Below are 24,519 nucleotides of genomic sequence, written 5' to 3' on the forward strand. Positions count from 1 at the left end.
CCCTAATAAGGATCTCTCTCTCTCTCTCTCTCTCTCACACTCCAGCTCTTCTCTTCCTGGTCAGATCCCGTACGAACGAACAACTTAAAACTTTTCGGAAAAATGTCAGTGCGTGTTCTAAACCCTAATGCGGAGGTGCTCAACAAAACGGCGGCGCTTCATATGACCATCAACGCCGCCAAGGGTTTGCAGGATGTACTCAAGTCCAATCTCGGCCCTAAGGGAACCATCAAGATGTATTATCACTCTCTTTTGAATCTATGTGTCTATATACTGTTTCACAATCTTCACTTTCCCGATCTTGTTTTATCTTATTTCGTTGGATGTAGGCTTGTTGGTGGTTCGGGAGATATTAAGCTAACCAAGGATGGGAACACGCTATTGAAGGAAATGGTTAGTCTGAGATCTATAAATAATCTAGCTCTGTATTGCCTTTTTTTTAAAGCAGTGAAGGGTACTCAAAAGTCTGTGACTTGTGTGTTCTTTTGGACTTAGATTCTGGAGATTTGCTTGTTTTTGAGCTTAACCTTAGAGAATTGGTTTGAAATTGGATATAGGCTATGGTTCAGAGGATTACATGTACCCATAGTTCTCCGGAATGGATTAGGTTGGAAAGAAATGAACTTTAGTGTTGTTTGCATGATCAGTGCAGGTTTCTGATTAGCTAAAATTGTTTTTTTTTTGTTTCTTTCAGCATTATGATAGAGAATAAGAGGAAAGTATTGTTTTTTTTATACAAATTTTAATGGTTTGATGTTTGCTTACATATTTTCACTTCCTTACTGTTGCAGCAAATTCAGAATCCGACGGCTATTATGATTGCAAGGACTGCTGTTGCACAGGATGACATAAGTGGCGATGGTACTACTTCCACTGTCATCTTCATTGGTGAGCTCATGAAACAGTCCGAACGCTGCATTGATGAAGGTGTGTTGCTATATTAGCTGTAACGACGTGCTTTATCTACTTTAATTTAATAGATTAGCTTGTTAGTTTTATGCCTCTCTATGCTTGTTTTAGGTTCTTGCTTTTTTGGATCCGGCACTTTTAGTTTTCTCAAACTGTATGTTAACTTTAGCATATAGATGTGTACTAATGATTGATCTTTAGCGGCTTTGATTTGCTAAGTTTTATTTAGTGTCTGACTGTCTGTATAAACTGTCCTTATCAGGAATGCACCCACGTGTCTTAGTTGATGGTTTTGAAATTGCTAAAAGAGCTACTCTTCAATTCCTCGAGAACTTCAAGACTCCTGTGGTTATGGGTGATGAACCTGATAAAGAGATCCTAAAAATGGTGGCGAGAACAACGCTTAGAACAAAGGTATTCTTCATTTTATATTTTCTCTTTTTTCATTGACTGATTATCTCTTTCGTTCCTAACTTCGTTTCGTTCTTGTGTTAGTTGTACGAAGGCTTGGCTGATCAACTGACTGACATTGTCGTTAATTCAGTGAGTTTATCTATCTCTGATAAAATCTTATTAATGCTATTCGTTTTATTTTAAGCTAGTTTGTGTAATTATCTCTTTTCCATGCATAACAGGTTCTCTGTATCCGGAAGCCTGAGGAAGGCATTGATCTGTTTATGGTGGAGATAATGCACATGCGCCACAAGTTCGACGTTGACACACGATTGGTATGCCTTTAACGTAACATTTGTTCACTCGAAATGCTTTCATAGTGCTTGTATGGAATCATATACATTTTTACTGGTTATGCTTAAAAGCTTTCTTGGTTTTGGACATGTTACAAGTACCATATTGACTCATTTCCTGATTTAGGTCGAGGGGCTTGTTCTAGACCATGGTTCGAGACACCCTGATATGAAACGACGCGCAGAGAATTGCCACATCCTGACTTGCAATGTGTCGCTGGAGTATGAGAAGAGGTGCGTGTACTATGATTCTATGGCATTCGCCTAGATGTTACTGGTGATGTAGACTGATATTTCTGTTTTATCTATCAGTGAAATCAATGCAGGGTTTTTCTACTCTAATGCGGAGCAGAGGGAAGCCATGGTTACTGCCGAGAGGAAATCTGTTGATGAAAGAGTTCAGAAAATTATCGATCTGAAGAACAAGGTGGGACTGAGACCATTTTATCCGACCCTTATTTTATTAAATTCTGTAAAACTAATACTTATTTCTCGTGCAGGTGTGTGCTGGTAATGATAACAACTTTGTTATCATCAACCAAAAGGGTATTGACCCACCATCGTTGGATATTCTTGCTAGAGAAGGGGTAAGCTATAACTACTTGTGTAATTTCTTGCATCCACGCTTAGGTTGCAAACAGTTGAATTTGTTTTAGTCCGATGCTACAGAAGAATGCTCTTTCGATAGATTGTAATTTCTCATGTTTAGAGACTGTTGAATCTAATTTACCATTCTTCATGTTTCCAGATTATTGCCCTTCGAAGAGCAAAGAGGAGGAACATGGAACGTTTAGTTTTGGCATGTGGTGGAGATGCTGTGAATTCTGTTGACGACTTGACCCCTGAGTCGCTTGGATGGGCTGGACTTGTCTATGAGCACGTTCTTGGAGAGGAAAAGTACACCTTCGTGGAGCAAGTGAAGAACCCTAATTCGTGTACCATCCTCATCAAAGGTATTTTAGCCAGCTTCTTCTATCTTTTCATTACATTTTGAAAGGTTTATCATTCATGATTTTGTTGGTTTTTTTCTAGGGCCTAATGACCACACCATTGCTCAAATTAAGGATGCGGTTCGTGATGGTTTAAGATCGGTCAAGAACACCATAGAAGACGAGTGTGTTGTGCTAGTAAGTGCCTGACTCTCTCTTTAGTATTTGTGACTTCTTGCTCTCTGTTTCTATGCAATGTCAAAGAGATTGTTAGTTCCTGATTAAAATCGTTAATTCGTTATATAGGGAGCAGGAGCTTTTGAAGTTGCAGCAAGACATCACTTACTCAATGAAGTCAAGAAAACCGTTAAGGGGGTAATTTAATATCATTTACACATATACTCTATTGGTTTTCATGAATATTCTTCTAGATCACTGATACCATCATTCAACGTTTGCAGCGTGCCCAACTTGGCGTAGAAGCTTTTGCTAATGCCCTTCTCGTGGTGCCCAAGACACTTGCAGAAAACGCAGGTCTTGACACCCAAGACGTGATCATTTCTCTAACGGTATGCATTCATCTCTTATTATTATCTTCTACGAACCGAAATCAAATTGCTCACTGTGATGATGCGCTTATGCCAGAGCGAGCATGACAAAGGAAACGTAGTGGGATTGAACATTGAGGACGGTGAACCAATTGACCCGCAGCTCGCTGGTATCTTCGACAATTACTCAGTGAAACGCCAACTTATCAACTCAGGGTAATGTTGGAACCAAACCAGCCAGTTTTAATAAAGTTGTGCGGTTTGATTAAAGCCATTATAATGTATTTGTTTGTGTTGCAGGCCAGTGATTGCCTCACAGCTGCTTTTGGTGGACGAAGTGATTCGTGCAGGAAGAAATATGAGGAAGCCTACTTGAAGCCCTTTGCTTTTTAACTTGCTTTTCTTCGTTCTGAGCATCTCAAGTTCTTGTCTTTTTGTTTTAACCCTGAAAGTTGTGTGAAACCTATGTTTTGTTATGAGAAACATCTTTTAATCTGACTTTGTAGATCTAGTTGATTTTTACGAACTGAGAAAAACATTAAAATACAAACAGAATCTATTACTATTCATATTAGGAAAATGGGTAGCTAAGCTTTTGAGTTTTGACATTCACATGAATGATGAATCTAAATGAAGAGGAAGGACTATTACATGTAAATCTTATTATGATCATATAAAATAGGTGGTGAAAGATGAGAAACGGGAGAATCTTGCCAACATTTTTTTATTTCTTTATTGTTGTTTGTTGGTTGATTCTCTTGTGCGTTTTTTTTTGGCTTTGAGGTTTTTAACAACCTTTGACAAGATGAGGAACACAAACTGGGAAGATGTACTTTGATTTTCTTGCTTGTCTTTGTCTTGATCTCACCCATGAGAAGCATCCACTTCCTCTCCTTTTCTGCTTCTTTTTTCCTTCTTCTCCTCTCATCTCTTGATTATCTTCTTCTCCTTTACTTATCTCTTGCTTCTCTTCCTCTCCTTCTTCTTTACTCTTCTCTTGCTTCTCTTCTTTATCTTCCAACTTCAAATCCTTAAAAACCCAAACTCATTAGTATCTTGACAACTATACTTCTAATCTTGGCATACGTTGTACCTAGAATGAGTTATTTTCTTGCTTTTCAGAAGTTTCAAATAACTGTAGTTTCAGGTCCAAACCTAAATAGTTGTATAAACATAAAACAAAATTTTCTTTTATCAAAGGTAAAAGTAAATGTGCAGCTCTTAGATTAGTGCCTTATCGAGTTACAAAACATATAATACCATGTCACACCATGAGACTATGAATATGAATTTATAGTTACATGAATGCATGCACGCATATAAAAAAAATGTAGGTGGTGTCGTAATAGTCACGTGTGTTGGACAAAAATCTTGAAATGGGGTCAAATGAAAGATTTTTCATGAAATAGTGATAGCATATGTTTTTTTTGTGTGTTTCTCTGATTGATACTCATGCGTACTATGTGTTCGTATATTATGAAAGAATTTTAAAATCTTACTGAATCCAATCTATCTTATTAAAACAGAAACATTCTGTTGGACCTAACATTTATTTTGTAAATTTTTAAATTAAATACACTTTTATACTTTATAGTTAAACATACATCAAATCACTAATGTTTCTTTCTTTATACTACTATTCATGTTTCCAAACAATATACTTATTTCTTTATACTACTATCAACGTTTCCAAACAATATACTTATTTTTTTATACTACTATCAATGTTTTCAAACAATATATTTTTATACTACTATCAATGTTTCCAAATAATACAATAATTAATCTTAATTATTTTATATCTATCATTTTCTCTTTAAAATTTTGTAGAAACATCATAATTTCATAAATTGCAAAATAGTGAACTTTAAAATTTCGATTATAAGATTACAAATTATGAAACTATTACAATTTAAATCCAATTAGATTACATATCGGTCATCCATCAGTTCAATCGGTTAGTCTTAGTGATTTTTTAATATGAATATTTTAAAAACATAAATTGAATTGTCAGATCTCCGGATTAACCGGTATAATCACAATCGGGTTGAATTTAAAAATACTGATTTAAATGCAAAAATATTTTAAATACACACTCTTTAAAAATTACCAAAATATTTAGTAAATTATTAGTAAAAATTTTCATGTTAAAATATTCCGCGCTTCAAAAGCGCGGGTCAAAATCTAGTAACATATGTATAAAACACTAAAGTAGAAGAGTTTTATCATTGTCTCTTTCTATCATTGAAACATTGGTACCATTATTTGTTTTTTTTTTTTTGAGAAAGTTGGCACCATTATTTGTTTTATGTTTTTCTTATCTTCCGAAAGAATCTAATTTTTTTTTTAAATTGATAAAAGAATCTAATTATTGCTGCACATTTTTATGCAATTATTATTTTCCGTACCTTATGGTAGAGAACTAGAGATTTTTAGGACATATATATGGATTTAAATACCTCTTGTTGACCTTCCACGTGTCGTTTCAGAGACCGTTCCATGATCGGAGGCGTTTTTGCCGGACTAGGGCTACCGGAGCTAAGATCCACCGACGTACTCTGAATACCCACATCTCGTTTCAGCACTATAACTTTTTTTTCTGCTAAAAAGACCCCCCAAGTTTTCATTTAATTAAAGAAAAAAAATATCAAGAAAACTAAACTATTAATTAACAACAGATAAAGACATATTTTAAAATCAATCACCTCGAACAAGAACACGATTAGGAGCATAAAGATCCTCGTGAATGACTCTAACGTTATGATTATTATTGGGTTTGTTTTGACCAATAGTATTCGTCAATAGATTGGGATTAGGGTAGTGAAGAGGAGCAGACATGGTGGTGGTCAGACTTCTGAAAGATCTAGAACTTAATGTTTTATAAGACAAACACTCTATTGGAACTTCTCCAGACAATGGGTTGCAAATATATTTCTCTGCTTCATTCCACTTCGAGTTCAAAGCAAACCCTTCTTGTGTTAACCATTCTCTGTTATTGAACATTGTCTTTGCTTGTAACGCTGCATACCAGGAAAAAAAAACAGGACATAAAGTTGAACGTTCTTCCCTTGTTTTTGCATGTTCTTTCCATTCAAATAAAAAACTTGATTGCTCGTGAAAAAACTTACCCTTCAGCGCATTGGTGAAAGAATATGTTGATGGATCAATCTCTTCTGTTTATAAAGATTTGTACATTTTCAAAATAAATAATTCGTAAAGATAGAGAAAAAGAGTGGTAGAGTTTGAACCACCTTTAATATTGTAGCCAGGAGATGAGGCAGTACTAGAGATGTTATTGAAGTTTGTTCTAGTAGAAGAAGACTTGTGATGATCTTCTCGGAAGCTTCCAACGTATGAAGCAGAAAACCTTCTAGAAGTCTGTTTGTCTCGGATTAATCGAGCTCTTCGATCCCATTCCCTTAGGTTCATAAACTCAGACTCATGTCCACGCAAAGCCATTGGAAACGAAATGTATTTTTTTTTCTTTTCTGAAAGAGCAAAACTAATGAGGTGTAAGTAGGGAGAGTGAAGCAATTAGGCAGCACATATAAAATGATTTTTTTTTGTTATGAAAATGAATTATTTGAGCCATTGTCTTTTTATAAAAGTCGTATTGGAAATTAATTTTTAAATATTCTTCATGTCTCTTGACAGATTGTAAATATATATATATATTTTAAAAACAAAACTGGAATACAGAGAGATGCGTATGAGGTTGTTAATCATATTGACTGTTTCCCTGTATTTTAAAAAGTCTTGCAATATAGCATTTTGTTTTTTATTGGGTGTAATCCATTTATAGGAATCAAACTCACTTGGCAGAACCGGGCTTCGTAGCCTGGTGGTAATGGAACCTCGGCTGAGGTGCCCGCCACCCAGCTTCGAAACCCGGCCACAGCGATTTAACATTCTTACTGCTGGGGCGCTGGACCCCTTCGGGGGATATTTGGGAAAGTGGCTGCCCAGACACCAGAGATATCAAAAAAAAAAACTCACTTGGCAGTTTCTGTTTTTTTGTAGTATTTTTATTTACTTTAAATATGGTCTTTCCTTTTCAGTAATTTGAATTCATTTTCTTCTAAAATTATTTTTCAATTTGCTTTTAATATCTCATATATATATATATATGTGTGTGTGTGTGTGTGTGTTTTCCATGATCAATTTTATACTACTCCCTCTGTTCCACTTTAAGTGAAGTTTTAAGATTTTTATTTTGGTTCATAATATGTGATGTTCTCACTATTCTAGGTAAAATTAAATGTCATTCAAATTTTGTGACCAATTACAAAATCATGTACTATTTTGTTATTGGTTAAACTTGTTTTATTTAATGTGATTTTTATATAACCAAGATAAAGTGCATAAAATTTTGTATTTTCTTAATAATTGTGTAAAAACCTTAAACATCACATAAAATGGTACAGAGGGAGTATTGGATACTCCATCTAATTAAAACATTTGATTACATTAATTTCTTAATGACTGTCACTAAAAGCAAAAGTAAATAAATGAAATGTATATGTTGGTCACCATATATATAAGTATTTTAGCTATCTTGGAATTGTTGGAGTTCTAAATATAGTGTTTGCTGTTTTCATTAATTTTAGCTCGTCGTAATAACTCTGATTTTTAAGTGGCAGTAGTATCACTGGTACACGCTATTTTTATGAGTTGAAAATATTGGCACAGGTTTTGGAATGGTGGGTGGATATATGATATATTATGAGTGGTTAATAACCACATGCCATTTCACCTAATATAATAGTGTTCACATCAAATGAAATGTTGAAAGCATGATAGTAAATAAAACATTTTTATAATTTGATAGAAAACGACTTAATATTCACTTTAGTTGGTAAATACATTAAAATGAAAAGTAGTGGAAACTAGTCTATCAGACCGCACCATATGTTCTTAAGATTCTATCATCTTATTACGTAATTTAATATCCCATTTTAGATGAATTTCTTATAAAACGGTTCATTAAACAATCTATAAGAAGAAACTTCTTCATTTCTTTTTGACAGTATTATGTGTACAAAGTAGTGAAGAGGTAATACATATATAGTACGCTCATATATGTGCCTGTGTGAAAACAATGGAATTTTTAAGACTGGACCAACGAAAAATGTTGTTGGCCAACGTTTGAAATTGAGAGGGATGGACCAAAGGAGCGATGGTGGCACATGTTGAGGGGGTTGGCAGAATGTGAAGATTGGATAGGGTGATGGAGTTAATAACATGCTATGTGTGTATGTCTATATGTGTATATAGAGTAGAGTTGTTTTCAATAACATGGTCTTCTTTTTTTTGGTTATAGTGAGGTAAATTAATTTGATGTGAGATCAAGTGGCCTCAAAACGAAGAGAATCTATAAAGAATGGTTTTGTGGTCATACACATATCAATATATTCATGTCCATGTGAATGAATGTCACAATCATCATCGGTGTAAATGTGATGAAAATGATTAACTGTCAACTATTCATCTACTCTTCGTAGAACAAGTGAGTCTCTTGAATCATGAATGTATGGACAATGTATCCGAATTGAACTTTCATGCATTTTATATAGTTTTTAATCACATTTTGATGACTTCAGTGGCGGATCTAGAAAACATTTTAATCGGGGGCACAAAATTATAAGTGTAGTTTATAATTCAGATATATAATTAATATTAAATTTCAATTTGTAATAATTTATATAAGTCAAATAATAACCAAAAAATAATTAAAGTATTATATTTTTCAATCATTTTTTTGTCCATAAGAAAATACCTAAACTGTTAGAAAGAAAATTCTAATACACACTAGTATAAAAGTTAAATTAAGTTTTTTTGGTAAAATTAGATAAAGTTATGAAATAGTTTCAAAAAAAAAAGATGCATAGACAAAAGGTGTTACTTGTTGTACTTGTTTCTAATACTATAGCCACGTACATAAGATAAAATGGCTAAAGTGAAAGACTAAAAGTTACACTAATATGTAAATAAAAATGAAAGAGAAGAAACAATGAATGGAGAATCGAACCCTCACCTCATTATTAATAGGGGCACAATGAAAACCACTGACCAAGTTGAGCAACATGTACTCTGTATACATACAGATTTAATATAATCAGTAGGGGGCACGTGACCCCATACCCATCAACGTGGGTCCGCCCCTGGATGACTTTGGAGAGGAATACTTAGGATTGTAAGATGATCGCTGTAAACGAATTGGGTCGAAACCAATCTAACTATGCACGATTAGTTGATCTATTTCATTAAACAAATTCAAACCAAAGCTTAATATAAACTCAGAGTTGATATGATAAATCCGTGGTCGCTAATTTTCTTAAAAATTGGTTTTAAGAAATATAAAAACGGACTGAGTAATGGTATTCGGTTTGGACCGGTTAAGCAACTTAAAAGAAGCGGGCTACAATAGAAAGCTAGAAACTAATGATTGAGGTGGGAGCAGAAAAGGCATGCAAATGTAGGCATCACTTATGACAGGTGAAATATGAAAAATGATTCTTTAATATGTAATCTTTGTCTCTTCTTTTTCTTGTTGCAGATTATTATTATTTTTTCCCAATTTCTTATTGTTGTTATTAGTTTTATATTTTCTTTTGTCCATTTTGCTGTTCAAATTTGAGCAGATTCTTTTTTTTTGTTCAAAGATCAGATTCTTTCTTTTTTTGTGTGTTTGCAGTACTTTATCATGACAGTTTCTCCTTTTTCCATCGATATGTACGAACCAATTTTCCAATGTGATAAAACTAGATTTATCGCAGGTGATAGATAGTACATATTCATGTGAAAATTTATCTGTTTGACCCCTTGAAGATTTACTAGAGTTTAAGACAAATTGTGGATGGTAAGATATTTATAGACTGGGTTAAAGTTACAATCAGAATTTTTGTGAAAGTAGTTCACTTGTATTTTGATTAGAAGTATTTAAAATTGGTGGAATTTATATCTTTAAATTGTGATAGCATATGACTAGGGAAACCAATGGGCCAATAAACTAGTAGTTTGTGAGATTAGACTTTTGACTATGAGTAACCTGGAAACCAAATGGGCCAATGAAACAGTAGCTTCTTCAGCTTACTTGTAAGGCCCGGTTCTGATTATATGCATGCACAATTTTTTTTGACTGAAGCATGAACAATTCAAACAAAAGTTTTTGTTTTTCTGTAAATTCCATGTAAGATTGGATCTCTATAAAGAGATTTCACATAGAAAGTCCTATAATTAACACTAGTAAAAAAAGTGCTACAGCCACGTTTTTTTTCGTAGCTATGATCCAATTTCCGTGGCTATATAGAAGAAATGCCACGAAATGCTACGAAAATGAAGTCGTACGTATAGGGTCGTAGCAAAAATTGACCGTATCAGAAAACTAGGGTTGGGCAACCGGGGTACCATTCGGGTGTCGGTTCTATTTTAATCGGGTTCGGGTTTTCATAGTTACCGAAAACCAGCTCCATTCGGATAATTTAAAACTCCGGTTCGGGACCGGTTCGGGTGCTTTTCGGTTCGGGTCGGGGTTGGTAAATTATTTTGGTATTGGTATAACCCGAAATACTATCGGGTTTAGGTTTCAAACGGACTTTCGGTTCTTGAGTATATCGTTTGTACTAAATATAACCAATACAAATCTAAATAAATTGTAACTTGCAATACAAGTAAATAAATAAAAGCATCAATTTTGTCATTGTCCAAAGAAAACAACTATAAAACAACGCAAATTTAAAAGAAAACCATACATCTTTATTGATATAAATAAAACAAAACAAATGAGAGAATTCAAAAAAAGCTAAAGCCAAAACCAAAACCAAATGGGAAACATATTATTCAATGAAATCAAAAACCAAAAACTTAAATAAAACTTCAAGTTTCAACTGTAAGCACCATTTTCAGCCTTCAACTACAAACTTTTCAAACTTCAATCTTCAAGACATAAGTAAAATCAGTTTTTTTATTTTAAAATGTTTTATTTGTATAAATTTTGTAACCAAAACATATGTAAGATTGATTCAAAAATAAAAAAAGGAACATCAATCTTGATCATTCAAAATCAAACGAAAAAATAAATATATCTATCGATAGAAATAAAACCAAATACATGAAAACACAAAACGAAAACCAATTTCTCATGAAATGAAAAGCATTGTTCAATGAACACAAAACCAAAATATAAAAACTTCGAATTTCAACCGCAATCTTCAACCATAAACTTTAATGTTATAAAACCATCAACCTTTATGTAATAGATAATAATTTAGATATTTCATATATCTAAATGTATTTTGGATACATATCAGGAATTGAAATTATGTCTGGTACAAGATTTTTTGGGGGTTTTGAATGTTTCGGGTTCTATCGGATATCCATTTAAATTCGGGTTCGGTTCGGATAATACCTATAACCCAAAATACCATAAAACAAGATCCATTCGGTATTTATGTCGGGTTCGGATCGGTTCGGATTCGTTTTTATCGGATCGGATTCGGTTCGGATTTTCGGATTCGGTTATTTTGCCCAGCCCTACAGAAAACGTAGCAAGTTGCCACGATTTGCTACGGAATTTTCGTGACAGTAATTGCTATGTTTTGCTACGGAATTTCCGTGGCTAATCTAGCTACAATACCAATCGTAGCAAAACGTATCATTCATAAAAAAAAATTAAAAAAAAATTAAAAAAAATTTACTAAATAAAAAATAAAATAATAATTTTATTAATTTAATTGATAAAAATACAAATTATGAATATAGATATATATATTACATTTATATACACACAAATATATACACTGGCTCAACCACCGACTCCAGTCACTCCACCACCGGTTCCGCCACCGGCTTCACCACGGACACCTCCATTGCCTCAGGATACTACGCCAGAAGTGGCAAATCGATTCGTTGCTGGAGCCACAGATGTTACCGATGAAGGGACGCGTCACGCCTCCTCCGCCGTCACGCTTCTGCTGTCTCACCGTAGCTTCTTCTTCAACCTTCAAGCCGGTTCTGCTCATGAGTTACGAGCCACCACCACCTGTCCTCCTCCATCAATCTCTTCTACCTCTTCTACCACTCCGCCGAGAAGCCCTGCAGGTGGCGTCGAGCAAGAAGACCTAAACATATCCAGAAGAAATAAACTGTTATGCCTGCTTCATTGTAACAAAATATAATGTAACGAGTTTAAGTAAAACAGAGCCAAACTATTACAGGTCAAGAGAAGGAATAGACAGAGAAGATATGGAAGTAAGGAGAAGAGAAGAGACTTGGAATCGTGTGAGAGAGAAAGAGACAGAGAAGAAAGATGAGGGAGGAAGAAACACAAAATATTAATCTGGACCATTAGATTCAATCTAATCAACGGTTTAGATTGTGATCCTTCCACCATTATATTAACCAATAGGAGATGAGAAGGAGTTATCCATGTTTTTTGACATAGACCAATCACATTATTTTCTAACTTTTCCCTTATTTATTTGTTTTCCCTCATCGACTTTCAAAGATTCCCCCTCATTTTTTTTTTCTTTGTTCACTCATTTATTACTTATTTCAGAAAAAGAGTTTAATATTTGTATTGGGTATTTAAGGTGTGTATATATATATATATATATATATATATATATATATATATATATATATATATATTAGTTTCAAAGTTTAGAGTTCTATTTAAAATTTGCATTTAAGAGTAATGTTTAATGTTTATGAAATAATGTTTGGAGTATGAAGTTTAGAGTAATTTTGATTTGCATTTTAAATTGTATGAATTAAAATTTATGATTTACATGATTATGTATCAAGTTTTTAATCTTAATCAATGCTGATTTTTTTGTTGTTAAAAATTAAAATTTACAAGTTTATGTTTTATGCTAGAGTTTCAAATCTAGGGTATAGGTTAAAGAATAAAGGTTTGTGTTTAAAAATTTATAATTTATGGTTTAAATTTTATGATTTGAGAATATATTTTGAAAACACAAGATTTGTAATTTATCTTAAAGATTTGATTTTAAAGTTTGAAAATATTAGTTTTGGTGTTTGGATTAGGGTATAATGTTAGGGTTAGAGTGTATGGTGTGGATATAGTGTTTGAGGTTACTTTTGAGATTTGAAAGTAAAGTTTGAAAAAGATTAAATTTTGAGTTTAAGTTTTGAGATTTAAAATTAAAATAATAGTTTTAGGGTTTGTATTTAGAATTAAGGTTTTAAAATGTATATTTAGAGTTTAGGGATTCAAAATTTCGTGGCTATTTCTGGCAGAATCGTGGCAAATTTATAATAGCCACAAAATATTTCATAGCATAATCGTAGCAAAAAGATATTTTTTGTAAACTAGCTACGAATACAGTTACGATTTATTTCGTAGCAATGCTGCCACAAGAATTTCGTAGCAAAATCGTGGGTATTGTTTGCTATGTTTTGTTTCGTGGCAAGTTCGTAGCTTCTTTTGCTACGTTTCACGGACGAAAAGCCACATTCTTTATTTCGTAGCATTTCATAGCATTTTCGTAGCATTTTCAAATTTGCTACGAAATTTTCGTGGCAACTTCGTAGCTATGGCCAAGATTTCTACTAGTGTAATAACTAGAGTGAAATATTTTCAATTTTGTAAAAGTTGTATTTATGTATCAATATCTATATATGTGAGGTGTCCACTACTTCCAAGATATTGGATGCTTCATAAAACAGAAACTAATCACTCTACTATAAACTATAAAGTCTATAGTCAATGATTAGTTAACCAAACTTGTTATAACAAAGACGAAACTAGTACTTGATTGATGCGTTGAACCGTACTGTGTTTCTAATCGCGGACACAATCTTTTATTAATCCAAGGCAAAGATACGGCCTAATGATACTTAAATCATGTTCAAGTTCACTGTTATATCTAATCAATAATTTGTGAGCAACAAACTATCAACAAGAAAATTATCAATAAGAATAATCACATCAGTATTAGTCAGGGGACAAGATAAACAAGTTGTCTGGATTATGCCAAACAGTAAGCATGCAGTCACGCGAATGTCACGTGTTGTTGGCTCTACATCATATTCATATCCTTTCGCCACCTTTTTTATTTTTTTTTTAATTTACATTTACCGATTATATTTTTTGTTGTTTAATAACAAGTATTTTGAACGGGTTTACAAGTGGTTTTCACAGAAACGAAAAGTTATTTCAAGTGGATTGGGAAACGAGGGAACATCATGAACGAGGGAGAAACACATAATTTCATGACGTGTCTCCGTTCAGTTATTTTTTGCTTCAAAAATATGGCCTTTTTGGTCGGCCAAAAACATTACATTGTTGATAAATCCTAGTAACTTACAGGTATTAATATTAGAGAAGATATCCTAAATAATCAGGTCTCTGTTTGGGTGTGTCGACTGGCCTTCAATCAATCCTTGTTTCGACCTCCCTACTACTACTACTCTTTGTAAGGTCCTTCATGCTCATCTTAGCTTTTTATCCACTTATTCTGCTACTGTATAATGACTTAGACAGCTATCTGTATGGGTGATGTTGGAATTGAGGTTCATGATTTTATTTGGTGATATACCAATGGACTTAGTCTTATTTGGTTCTATCTTTGCGACTTCTAGTAGTATTTATATCGCCTTGGCGCGATCGTGCAGTATGCAGTTCTCTTACGGGCTCCATTCCGGATGTTGGTGTTGTGTTTGTGTATCTCTATTCTTTGTGGCAGGTAGAAGAGAAACTCATCCTCACCTTTATCCCGATGAATATGGACATGGCGGGTTATGATCTCGCGCTTGTCCCTCGTTTGAACCAGTCTCCTTTCCTAATATTTCCTCCTATATGGAGTGAATTGGATGAACAAGCTTCGTTGGTACTGCAAGGATCTTCCTCCCTTCGAATGCTCTCTGCGTATGGTGCAGTGTGTGTGGTTCTACGGATTACACTAGATGCGGTCTTCGACGAAGCTTATGACGTTGTGATACGATTTCATATGGTTTCTTCTTGTGATTTGTATCGCCATTCTATCTTTTATCTTGTTGTTTTTGTTTGTTTGGCTGGCAATAGCCTCTTTGTATCATTCTTTGTTGGAGTGTAAACTTATTTAAGAGTAATGCAAGTTTGGTTTAATCAAAAAAAAATATCCTAAATAATATATAAAATAGATAGTCCATTTTAATTATTACTAATTTGTTTAAGTTGAAAACATATCTAGATTAACGTATTATCAGAACCCGATCCACATAATATAATCCGATCTATAGTATAATTTAGTTTAAAACTGATGTATCGATTCTTTTTAGAACATTCCAAAATTGACGTTCAAAGAATCAAACATATTAGAAACTCTGCAATGCTAGTTGAAAAAAATCCTAAATATTATATAAAATAGATGAACTAATCAAATTTTCACTAATTGGTTTTAAGTTAGAAAAATTATCTAGCTTAACAATTAAAATGTGTCTTCTGAATTAATTGTCTTCTAAGAATTCGAACTGATGTCTTTTTTTACTTCTTGCGAGTACTACATCAAAATTTATATGTTCATAACATCTAGTTGATATATATATGTCCAATCCTGTATATGTCCACAAAATTTTGACTTGTCTGTTGAAACTAAATACAGTTTCATCCGTAAATCATAAAGTTCGGTCTTGAAACGTACATATGAAGACTATGAATAAACAGTTCCCCGTATATTGTGCTCTGGTATATTAAAATGTAATTAATTAAATTGGTCAGCAAAGAAACATGTCTAATACATTAAAAGGTTAAGTTGTATGGTTCAGTACTGGAGACTTTGTAGCAAGGCCAGGTTCAAGTTATGCTTGATTGCATGGTGGAACACGAGAAAAGACACGTGGTATTGTGTTTTACATGCACTTAGTTTGATAGCCGTATTAGTTAATTTGGTTCAGTTGATAAAACTTATATTATTCACTAATGAGCCCAAGTTTCAATTTTGTTGGGTTTGATGAAGTTATTATTGTATATATATCCGTTTTATTTAAGTTTATTTTAGGATTTTTGAGTATATAATTTTTCCAATTAATGCACTTTGAATGTATACACTATACTCAAATCTTTTAGTTAATAAAAATAATTTACTAGGATTAAAACTATTTTGTTTGAACATCTTCATTAAATACAGTTACTTTAAAAATGTAATCATACATATATTTTTGTCTCATATTTAATCGGATCATTTTTGGTTTTATATAGTGAACGCAAATATATTTTGTAATTAGAAATTTGTATTGTATTTTGGGTGATTGATGTGTATATAATATTGACTGAAAATGTAACCATGCTTGGTTAGAAAAAAGAAAATGTAACCATGCATGCACCAAGTTCTCTCTATATATACCACCGCCACAAGTTGATTCTCCTTCAAATCAGTTATCTTCTATCCAAAGCTCTTTTCTTCTGTATCAGTCTAAAATTACAAAAACAGTATTGCCTTTTAGCTTACTTCTTAAAAAGCAGAAACAAGTCTCATTACCTACAACAACTGTTACCCATTTTTATATCAAACTGTGTCAGGTTATGGAAACAAAGAGAGTCATGATGAGCTCAGAGAGATCAAAGCAGAAGAAGAGATCAATATGTAGAAGATTGGGGAAGTATATGAAAGAACAAAAGGGGAGGATTTATATCATCAGAAGATGTGTGGTCATGCTCCTTTGCTGGCATGATTGATGATCCAAAATAAAAGTTTTTCTAACCGTGCCAGGTTCAAATGTATGTATGCACGTACCACGCGTTGAGTATGTTTGCATGTGGTTACTAAATGAGGGAAGAGTGGTGTTAGAGGTAGGGTGAAAACCGGTTTGCTTGGTTTAATTTTGTGAGTTCTACCGAATTGTATATATAGTGACCTCCCTTCGTTGGTTGTTTTAAAACTAATATTTACATTTTGCAATGGCTTACATGTTGGTTTTCATCAAAATTAAAGAACTATATTGTATTACATAATGTAATACTATGATATCAGATTATCTAGAGATGTAAAATATCAATATGATAGATTTGGATTCGTGACCACTCTACAACCATCACAGTTGATTATAAAACTACTAGTTATGTAAATGAGATCCGACCAGAGGTGTGTCAAGAAAATAAAAGAGTATACGAATATATGGTTTACAGATGTCTATAATGATTCTCGACCATGTATCTGTTTATTTTTAATCTCTTCCATGTCCCTCTTTCTTATAAATTTGTCAAAACGTCAAATTATTTTGGATGCAGTAAGCTATTTGGATCAGTGACTGGAATCCAGTTTTACGGTAAGTAAACTTTTCGTGTGCGACAATCAAAATAATTGTCTTGCGTCACAATTACACTTTCTAGGTCAAATATTAAACTTGAACCACTTGGTACTAGCTAGCTCATCTCCCAACTGATACCACAAGGTCGTAACCAACAGTCTCCACATTAGATTCGACATACCTCGTGAGTTTTCAGTTCAACTTGTAGCTTCTCCCAAGGTCACCCAAACCTAATTATTTTGAATGGTTGATATTTTCAAGCGAAATATTCAATATAACTCACCGGGCTATACAATTCTAAACAATGCCATGTAGAGGCGGCTTAGGAAAAGACAAGCAGTGCGACCGTCCCGACCAAATAAAAATTGAAGGTCCTGATTTTGTATATACATTTTTGTACAAATTTGAACTATTTAAAACGAAATTGGATGTCTATTTATTATTTTTTTTGCCCTAGGTAGGGCTCAGTGCCGTCCCAATAATTTCAGAGGCCTAAAGCCAAAAAAAAGTCTGAACAAAATATATAACTATTTTAACTAACTTAATATTATTCCACATATAACTAACATAACGAATAAATCTAACAAAAACTTAACTATGGAATTTGTAACACTAAAGTATATACCTTCTTTGTAACAATTGAACTGGTTACAAAGAAGGTATACCATAACTTTTACTGTTACGGTAACCTACAATGGAAAATAATGAGCTGGTTCTGATGTCACGTAGTTCTTTAAGATAGCTTAAATCGCATCGTTTCACTTAACGGGTTTCATCGAGGAGTTGTAACGTTTCCCTGAAGGTTTATGTCTGATACGTAGCTGCCAGTTTTTTTTTCTGCACTGAATGATTCAAACACCTTAAGGCGTCCTTTCGGTTTATAGAATGGTCGAGGTGTTACTCGCATTAACATGCGTGTTTGCTTGCGATATTTTGAAACTCGAATGGGTAGCCCAGTAGTATTATTTGGGCTTCAAAAGCATGATCCAGTAATTTTTTCTCTCTCTTGGGCTTGTCTTAAAATCGTAAACCTTTATTCATTTAAAATTTTAAATCACGAACGAATAAAATGTAAATTTGACAACAAAATAATCAAAAGACCAACAAGAATTTTGTAATAGAAACAAACATACAACAAATATGTCTAGAATACAAAAGGAATAAGAGCCTTGACATGCTTCGGGAAGTCATCAAACTTGGAAAGATACCATCTTCTAGTAGCGTAGCTCCGACCAACGAGATAGAAAGTGGTTCCCATGGCGAAAGAAAACGAGTAAATGGTCTGAGAAACCATAAAGAAGCTCCAAAACACAATGATCTCGAACAGGTAGTGAGGGCATATGATCGTGTCGAACAGACCACCTTTTGGTATCTTGTACACTTTCTTCCCGCCTTCCTCGTTCCTTAGCTTAGCTAGCAGAACATGGTGATACAGATTCCCAACGATTCCCACCACGAACATGACAATCCCGATGAGTTTCGTATCGAAAGCCGGCTCGGTTAGTCCTAGTGTGAAGCTTTGGCTGTATAGCATCAACACCGTGGATGAGAAGTAGCTGCTGGTTATGATGAAGGCTGAGTCTACAGCCATCTCTCCGCTGTACTTGTGGATGCACAGAACCTGTTCGACGAAATGCGTCAGAGAGAGAGGAGACTTGAAATATTATGAGTATAAAAGTGTTCGACGAAATGCCTGAGAGAGACAGAGAAAGAGGTTTACCTCGAAGATTCTTTTGAGGAAATGGAGGGCGAGAGCGGATTTGATGAGGAGAAACCTGAGATCATCGGAAGGTAAGACGAAGAAAGAAGCTGCGGCGGCTAGGAAGGCTGGTGTGTATAGCAAAAGCATTCCGATTCGGCTGGAGAAGGTGCCGAATCTGTGCTTTTGTGGTTGTGGTGATGATGTAGATGATGATGCGAATTTGGAGTATTTGAGATGGTTTCCTCTCACTTCAGACCAACCTATCTGCGCTAGAGCGGCTAAGCCCACGACGCTCATAGTGTTGAGCAACATTGACGGAGGTGGTGGATACACAAAACTCATCGCCATTTCCATTTTTTTGTAAGAAGAACAAGAAGAATCTGTTTCTGCTGTTTTGAATGTTTTATGTCCTCTTGAACTCTCTTTTATTTATATCCACATTTTTTTTTTTAAATGATAAATATCCCAAAAGACACCGACACGTAACAAATGCAATTATGCAGATATGGTGTGATTCAGCTGTTCTTTTCCTTGGGTCATCAACTCTTTGATTTTATTACGTAACGACACACGATCGTGGAAACATATGAAATTATGGGTCGTGGTAAGTCTTTGACTTCGAATCCTTATTGATCGGTCGGCAGTGTGCATACAGAATTGCAAAATAAATAATAACAAACGTTATCAAAATTTGTAGTTCACACTTCAGAATAATGTTAAAAACGCCGTTTTATAACGAAGTATGAAACCAATATGAATATAATAAATGTGCAAAAATAAATAATTTAATCCATCAAACGAAAAAAGCTAAAGAATTTGTAGGAATAATCCTCTTTATCCTGAAAGCAAACAAAATCGATGTGTTCCTGTTTAGCACATATGCATAAATAGTAGAATATTTCTAAAGGAAAGCTTCCATGTCCATTTCCACGAAAGAGCATGGATCAGTGATGTCAAAGTTGTTCAAAACCTGGAGCAATAAAAAAAATCCAGACCCGGTTTAAATCACAAACCAAAACGCTTGGTTTAACTAATTTTCAATCAAAACAAAATGATGAACCGAGTGTACCTGAGGATGCACGATTCCAAAGTTACCGATATGTTTCCCTTTGTAAATGATACTAGCTTGTCTACCAGGTAAATACTCAGGTTCCTTAAGAGCAAAAATAGGTTTTAGGGTGTCTGCGTTTGGGAATCAAAGACAAATGTAGCTCGTAAAAAAAAAGAAGCTTACTTCAGAGCGGTTTATATGGTACCCGGTCTTGTCACCGGTTGATGGGACTCCCATTACTTGCATGATTCTATCGACGAGACCATGTATAAGCTGAATAATTATAGCTTTTTTAGTATCATTCATGACCAAGAAGATGAATTGGGAAAAGAGAGGAAATAAAATCAACATATATACCTCAAATCCAGAAGTAGCACCACAGTATAGTGCACTAAAATGGCGGCGATTGGTCGCACCAACGTCTTTTGTTTCATCCCGTAAGGTCACATCACCTATCTCAAAAATCTTGAAAAGCAACAAAAAGAAAACAAGTTTTTATTCAATAGACCTTTAGAGAAAGAAAGGTAAACCAAATCGAATCAAAAGCCTTTTAACCTTGATAGGTTTAGGGTGGTCTTTGTTAGAACCAACTGTCTTTAGTAATCCATGCATTAGCCTCGTTCTCACTACCTGTTTAATTAATGAATAATATTTTCATGAACGACCAATGAGTATATGAAAAAAAAAACTCAAAAAGGGAATTGAAAGGCACCTCAAAATCAGCAGACCGTGGGTTCGAAACTATACAAGCTGAACTGTCATCATCTCTATTTAGCAAAGCAAAGTTTTCCTTGTGCGAGCATAGTATATATGTCATAACCTCAGTGAACACATTCATCGCAATCTAAAAAAGCCAAAGATGAATATATGATTAACCTATGTGAGATATTTCACAATGAAAAAGTATATATAAACGAAGCAAATGGAAGTGCTAGTAACCTCTGATCTGAGAAGATCGGTGAGCTCATTCAAAGGCAAGGGTTTTATGCAAGCCGGCACTCTTCTCGGGATGTTATCGTAACCATAGGCAGTGGCTACATCCTTGCGAAAGATAGCCAAAAACATTAATTAATTTAACGTAGAAAAAACATTAATAATGCCATGCATCAATAACATATAAAGGTCTTGGCTATGAAAAAATTACATCCGCAACATCACATGGGTGGAGCACGTCGCTTCTGCTTGGGGGTACATGCACTTTTACACTATCACTAGATATGGAACGCTCAGCGTGCAACTGCATTCGGTTCAGCCGACTTATAACCTGGAGGTTCATATTAAATGAATAGTATCATATTAAAAGGAGAATGGTTCATTGATCAACAAGTAAACAAAACGACTTGATCCGTTTCATTACCTCTTCCACCTCCAAAGAGACTCCAATTGTGGAATTTATATAAGAGAGAGGAACTTCCATATCGTAGACAGATAATTCAGGATAGATATATGACTGTCCGTTGTCGTATGTAACCTCAACCGGCTCAATCTCAAATTTTCTCTCACAATATTCAGAAAAAGTTGTCACCTGGAAAATCAAATCGGAATGGTGAATGATTAATAAGTTCAGCATACTGACTGACTGTTGATTTGTTAACTGTCTTACCATTGTGTTCAAGACAATCTTGGCCTTGTTCAAATCAGTTGCTGTGCATTCAATGAGGACATTCTTTGTCTGCAGACTGCAGGGTAATTGCTGAGTGTGCACCATTGATAATCGGTGGCAATGACATCACCGTTCTTCAAAAAGGACCGTCATTATTAGTTTCAGTTGATACACATGCATGGTTTACTGCTAAGAACCACTAAATACCTTTAAAAAAAACCACTAATTACCTTTTACTGTCGTATAAAACAGGGAAGACGGGTGAGCTCTCAATTATGTTTAGATACTTTTTCAACTTCAAATCTGATTGCAAAAAATATAAGAAAAAATAAAACAGCCATCAGTAAATATTTAGACTCATACGAGCAAGAAAATAATATTTTTTTGTTAAACGAAAAATCATTTATGATTTACCTTGTAGAATTCCACAATCGATTGCATAACTCCCGGTTCACTTCCTCACAGGGACTGATTGCTCAGATCAAGCTCACTGTGAAGAATAGAATCTCCAGCCTCAGGATAGAAAGACCAAAATTCTCCTCGGCTCTTCTTCAGTTATGGTTCACAAACTAGACTTCTCATCCCTAAGATATCTGATTCAAGTTTGTATCTTTCTAGATATGTAAGACCAGTTAGTCTACCGAGACAAAATTCTGTATAACTCTTATTTCTCTTGCATTTTAATAGTAAAATCTTTGTCAAAAAAAAAAAAAATTCTATTGGTTCGTCAGCCCTGAAGCTCCTAGTCTGCACCAAGTGATTTGTATTAGCATGGGTAACCAACATGAAACCATCTTTAAAAAAATGTTATAATAAAAAGGAAGAAATGAGAATAAAATAATATCTCTGTATCGGCGAGCTGATGCAAATGCTATAAAGAGAAATAAAATCACACACATATATTAGCAGCACAGAAAGAAAACTTACTTGCTTCAAAGGGACAAAATTTATATCCATCGGTGACAAAGCCTGAAAATAAGAAGCAAACATCAGAATATCAATGAACCACGTTTTGTTATCATTTCAGCTAAAGGAATGAGACACCAAACAAGATCAAAAGAGGAAGTGAAGAGTCAAATAAACAAAAGTGCAAAACAGTATTAGCACTCACCTCATATGTGAAAGGACCCTGTAATGTATACAAGTCATGAGTTCCGATAGCAACCAGAGTTCTTTCCCTGAAATATGAAACGACAAAAAAAAAAACAAATATCACACGGTCTGCAAAATATGTAAAGACAAAAGGATCTTATGCGAAACTGGTAGTAACACTTACCTGCAAATATTCTGATGTAGCTTATCCTGAAGATCGATAAAGCTGTTGTAACGAGCCTCGTCGAAGGTTACGCCTCTTAAAACACACATACAACATAAGGGCGAATCTGAGATGTCTGCAGAAGGCGAAAACATCAACAACATGTAAATAAAAAACAAAACAAAGTTGTTGCGATGATGGCCAAGTTGTACACACACACACCTGATCTGACTTAACAGTCATCCTTTGCATCTTGTCTTTGTCGATGTCAGCAAGTCTATACGTTGGCATCTCCTGTTTCTTGTTGAAAACGCGAAGAGCTTGAGCAAGCCCTTCAAGGCAGAGCAAATCGGGTCTGCAATGATTCATCAAGAATGTAAACATTTAATCTATTTTTATAAAAAATAAATAATGAAGATGGTTACATCACCTGTTGGCAGGAATCTCAATCTTGTAGACGACTTCTTCGTCATCACCAGCTTCTTCTTATATATGTTTTTCTTTCCTGATGATTGCTTTCTCAGTTGTCTAGTTCATTGCATAACACATAGCTAATCAGGGAAAAGAACTAAGAAAACATTGACAAAAAGAGAAGAGACACTGGACTTACCACAGCATCAAGTTCAATACCAAAAATTAAACACAGATTCTCGAACTCTTCCTTAGCTACACAGTTAAAAGAAGATAACTGAATCAAACAAATGTATTGAAGAAGAAGAAGAAGAAGAAGAAGAAGAAGAAGAAGAGTTTGTAAGTGTTTACTGTAGGTTTCTCCAAGGGCAGCGAACAAACGGTCTCTGCCAACGCTCACGGTAGGCATCGTCGGATTAGGTTATGGATGCGCGCGAGTTGAGACGGGAGACGCAAGAAAAGAAAACGCGACTTAGGTTAATATCATCAATACTTAATAGCATCGATACTATAAAAACATAAGCGTGTACATTTATATATTATTTAGGTAAAAACATAAGCGTATACATAAACTTACTTCTAGGTAAAAAAAATTAAAATACTATATAATATAATTTATACTCAAACATTAAACGTATACATTTATATTTATAACAAAATTACCTAAACTCTCGCTTTATGTATGGTAAGAATTGATATCAAGAAAACATTTATGGTAAGAATTTAAATAGAAAAATTATTAGTGATTTCTTTTATAAAGTGATATTATTTTATAGAAACAAACATTTAAATTTCCGGATCTTACCTTATTTAACCAATTTTTTTTTTTAAAACTAGATTGTTAATATATCTTAATTCCTTCCCAATAATTTAAATTGATATATTCACAACAATAACAAATAAATATTTTGAAATATTTCTTATACATCTTTAAACTTATTCCACAAACAATATAAATAACAAAAACAAACTATTATTGTCATATAAATAAATTTTAGCTTTCTCTAATATTATTTTATTCATTTTTAAATACTAAAATAATTCTATCAGAGTATAAAAAATTACAAATCTAGTAGTTTTTTCAATTTTATATACAATATAAAAGTATATAAAAT

At 33.9% G+C, this 24,519-nt stretch overlaps 5 protein-coding genes, 1 long non-coding RNA gene and 1 pseudogene across 11 annotated transcripts; 3 read left to right on the top strand and 4 right to left on the bottom strand.

The window, feature by feature from the left end:
* The first annotated feature begins 12 nt into the window (after positions 1–12).
* LOC108847590 (T-complex protein 1 subunit zeta 1) lies at positions 13–3,630 on the top strand. The gene is made up of 15 exons (XM_018620868.2): positions 13–236; positions 330–393; positions 792–927; positions 1,172–1,323; positions 1,405–1,452; positions 1,545–1,637; positions 1,783–1,889; positions 1,968–2,082; positions 2,156–2,242; positions 2,404–2,608; positions 2,688–2,782; positions 2,891–2,959; positions 3,046–3,153; positions 3,230–3,348; positions 3,433–3,630. Exons 1-15 carry the CDS (start codon positions 103–105, stop codon positions 3,506–3,508), a joined length of 1,608 nt encoding a protein of 535 aa, XP_018476370.2. The 5' UTR covers positions 13–102; the 3' UTR covers positions 3,509–3,630.
* Positions 3,631–3,670: 40 nt separating this feature from the next.
* LOC108847591 (uncharacterized) lies at positions 3,671–6,683 on the bottom strand. Of its 6 annotated transcripts, none has more exons than XM_057005356.1 (5): positions 6,384–6,683; positions 6,261–6,305; positions 5,838–6,152; positions 5,592–5,734; positions 3,671–4,153 (listed from the first exon to the last, which is right to left on the bottom strand). In XM_057005356.1, exons 1-5 carry the CDS (start codon positions 6,589–6,591, stop codon positions 3,920–3,922), a joined length of 945 nt encoding a protein of 314 aa, XP_056861336.1. In that variant the 5' UTR covers positions 6,592–6,683; the 3' UTR covers positions 3,671–3,919. The 6 variants fall into 6 exon arrangements, with proteins under 6 accessions (XP_056861336.1, XP_056861335.1, XP_056861333.1 ...); XM_057005355.1 differs by having other exon boundaries at positions 3,671–4,162; positions 6,261–6,302; positions 6,384–6,679; XM_057005353.1 differs by having other exon boundaries at positions 3,671–4,162; positions 6,384–6,678.
* A 5,149-nt stretch (positions 6,684–11,832) lies between these two features.
* LOC130509146 (uncharacterized) lies at positions 11,833–12,716 on the bottom strand. Its single transcript, XR_008943290.1, has 2 exons — positions 12,346–12,716; positions 11,833–12,251 (listed from the first exon to the last, which is right to left on the bottom strand). It is a non-coding gene; the product is annotated as an uncharacterized LOC130509146 (long non-coding RNA).
* A 1,930-nt stretch (positions 12,717–14,646) lies between these two features.
* On the top strand, positions 14,647–15,209 carry LOC130510137 (uncharacterized). Its single transcript, XM_057006484.1, has 2 exons — positions 14,647–14,667; positions 14,841–15,209. Exons 1-2 carry the CDS (start codon positions 14,647–14,649, stop codon positions 15,207–15,209), a joined length of 390 nt encoding a protein of 129 aa, XP_056862464.1.
* A 1,311-nt stretch (positions 15,210–16,520) lies between these two features.
* On the top strand, positions 16,521–16,984 carry LOC108846911 (small polypeptide DEVIL 1-like). Its single transcript, XM_018620092.2, has one exon. The coding sequence runs from the start codon at positions 16,658–16,660 to the stop codon at positions 16,808–16,810; it is 153 nt and encodes a 50-aa protein (XP_018475594.1). The 5' UTR covers positions 16,521–16,657; the 3' UTR covers positions 16,811–16,984.
* A 1,410-nt stretch (positions 16,985–18,394) lies between these two features.
* On the bottom strand, positions 18,395–19,498 carry LOC108844697 (uncharacterized). The gene is made up of 2 exons (XM_018617986.2): positions 19,103–19,498; positions 18,395–19,003 (listed from the first exon to the last, which is right to left on the bottom strand). Exons 1-2 carry the CDS (start codon positions 19,436–19,438, stop codon positions 18,527–18,529), a joined length of 813 nt encoding a protein of 270 aa, XP_018473488.2. The 5' UTR covers positions 19,439–19,498; the 3' UTR covers positions 18,395–18,526.
* Positions 19,499–19,814: 316 nt separating this feature from the next.
* Positions 19,815–23,813, bottom strand: LOC108834226 (phenylalanine--tRNA ligase beta subunit, cytoplasmic-like; annotated as a pseudogene).
* Between the last annotated feature and the right edge of the window lie 706 nt (positions 23,814–24,519).

Source organism: Raphanus sativus, chromosome 3, assembly GCF_000801105.2.
Source record: "Raphanus sativus cultivar WK10039 chromosome 3, ASM80110v3, whole genome shotgun sequence".
NCBI lineage: Eukaryota > Viridiplantae > Streptophyta > Magnoliopsida > Brassicales > Brassicaceae > Raphanus > Raphanus sativus.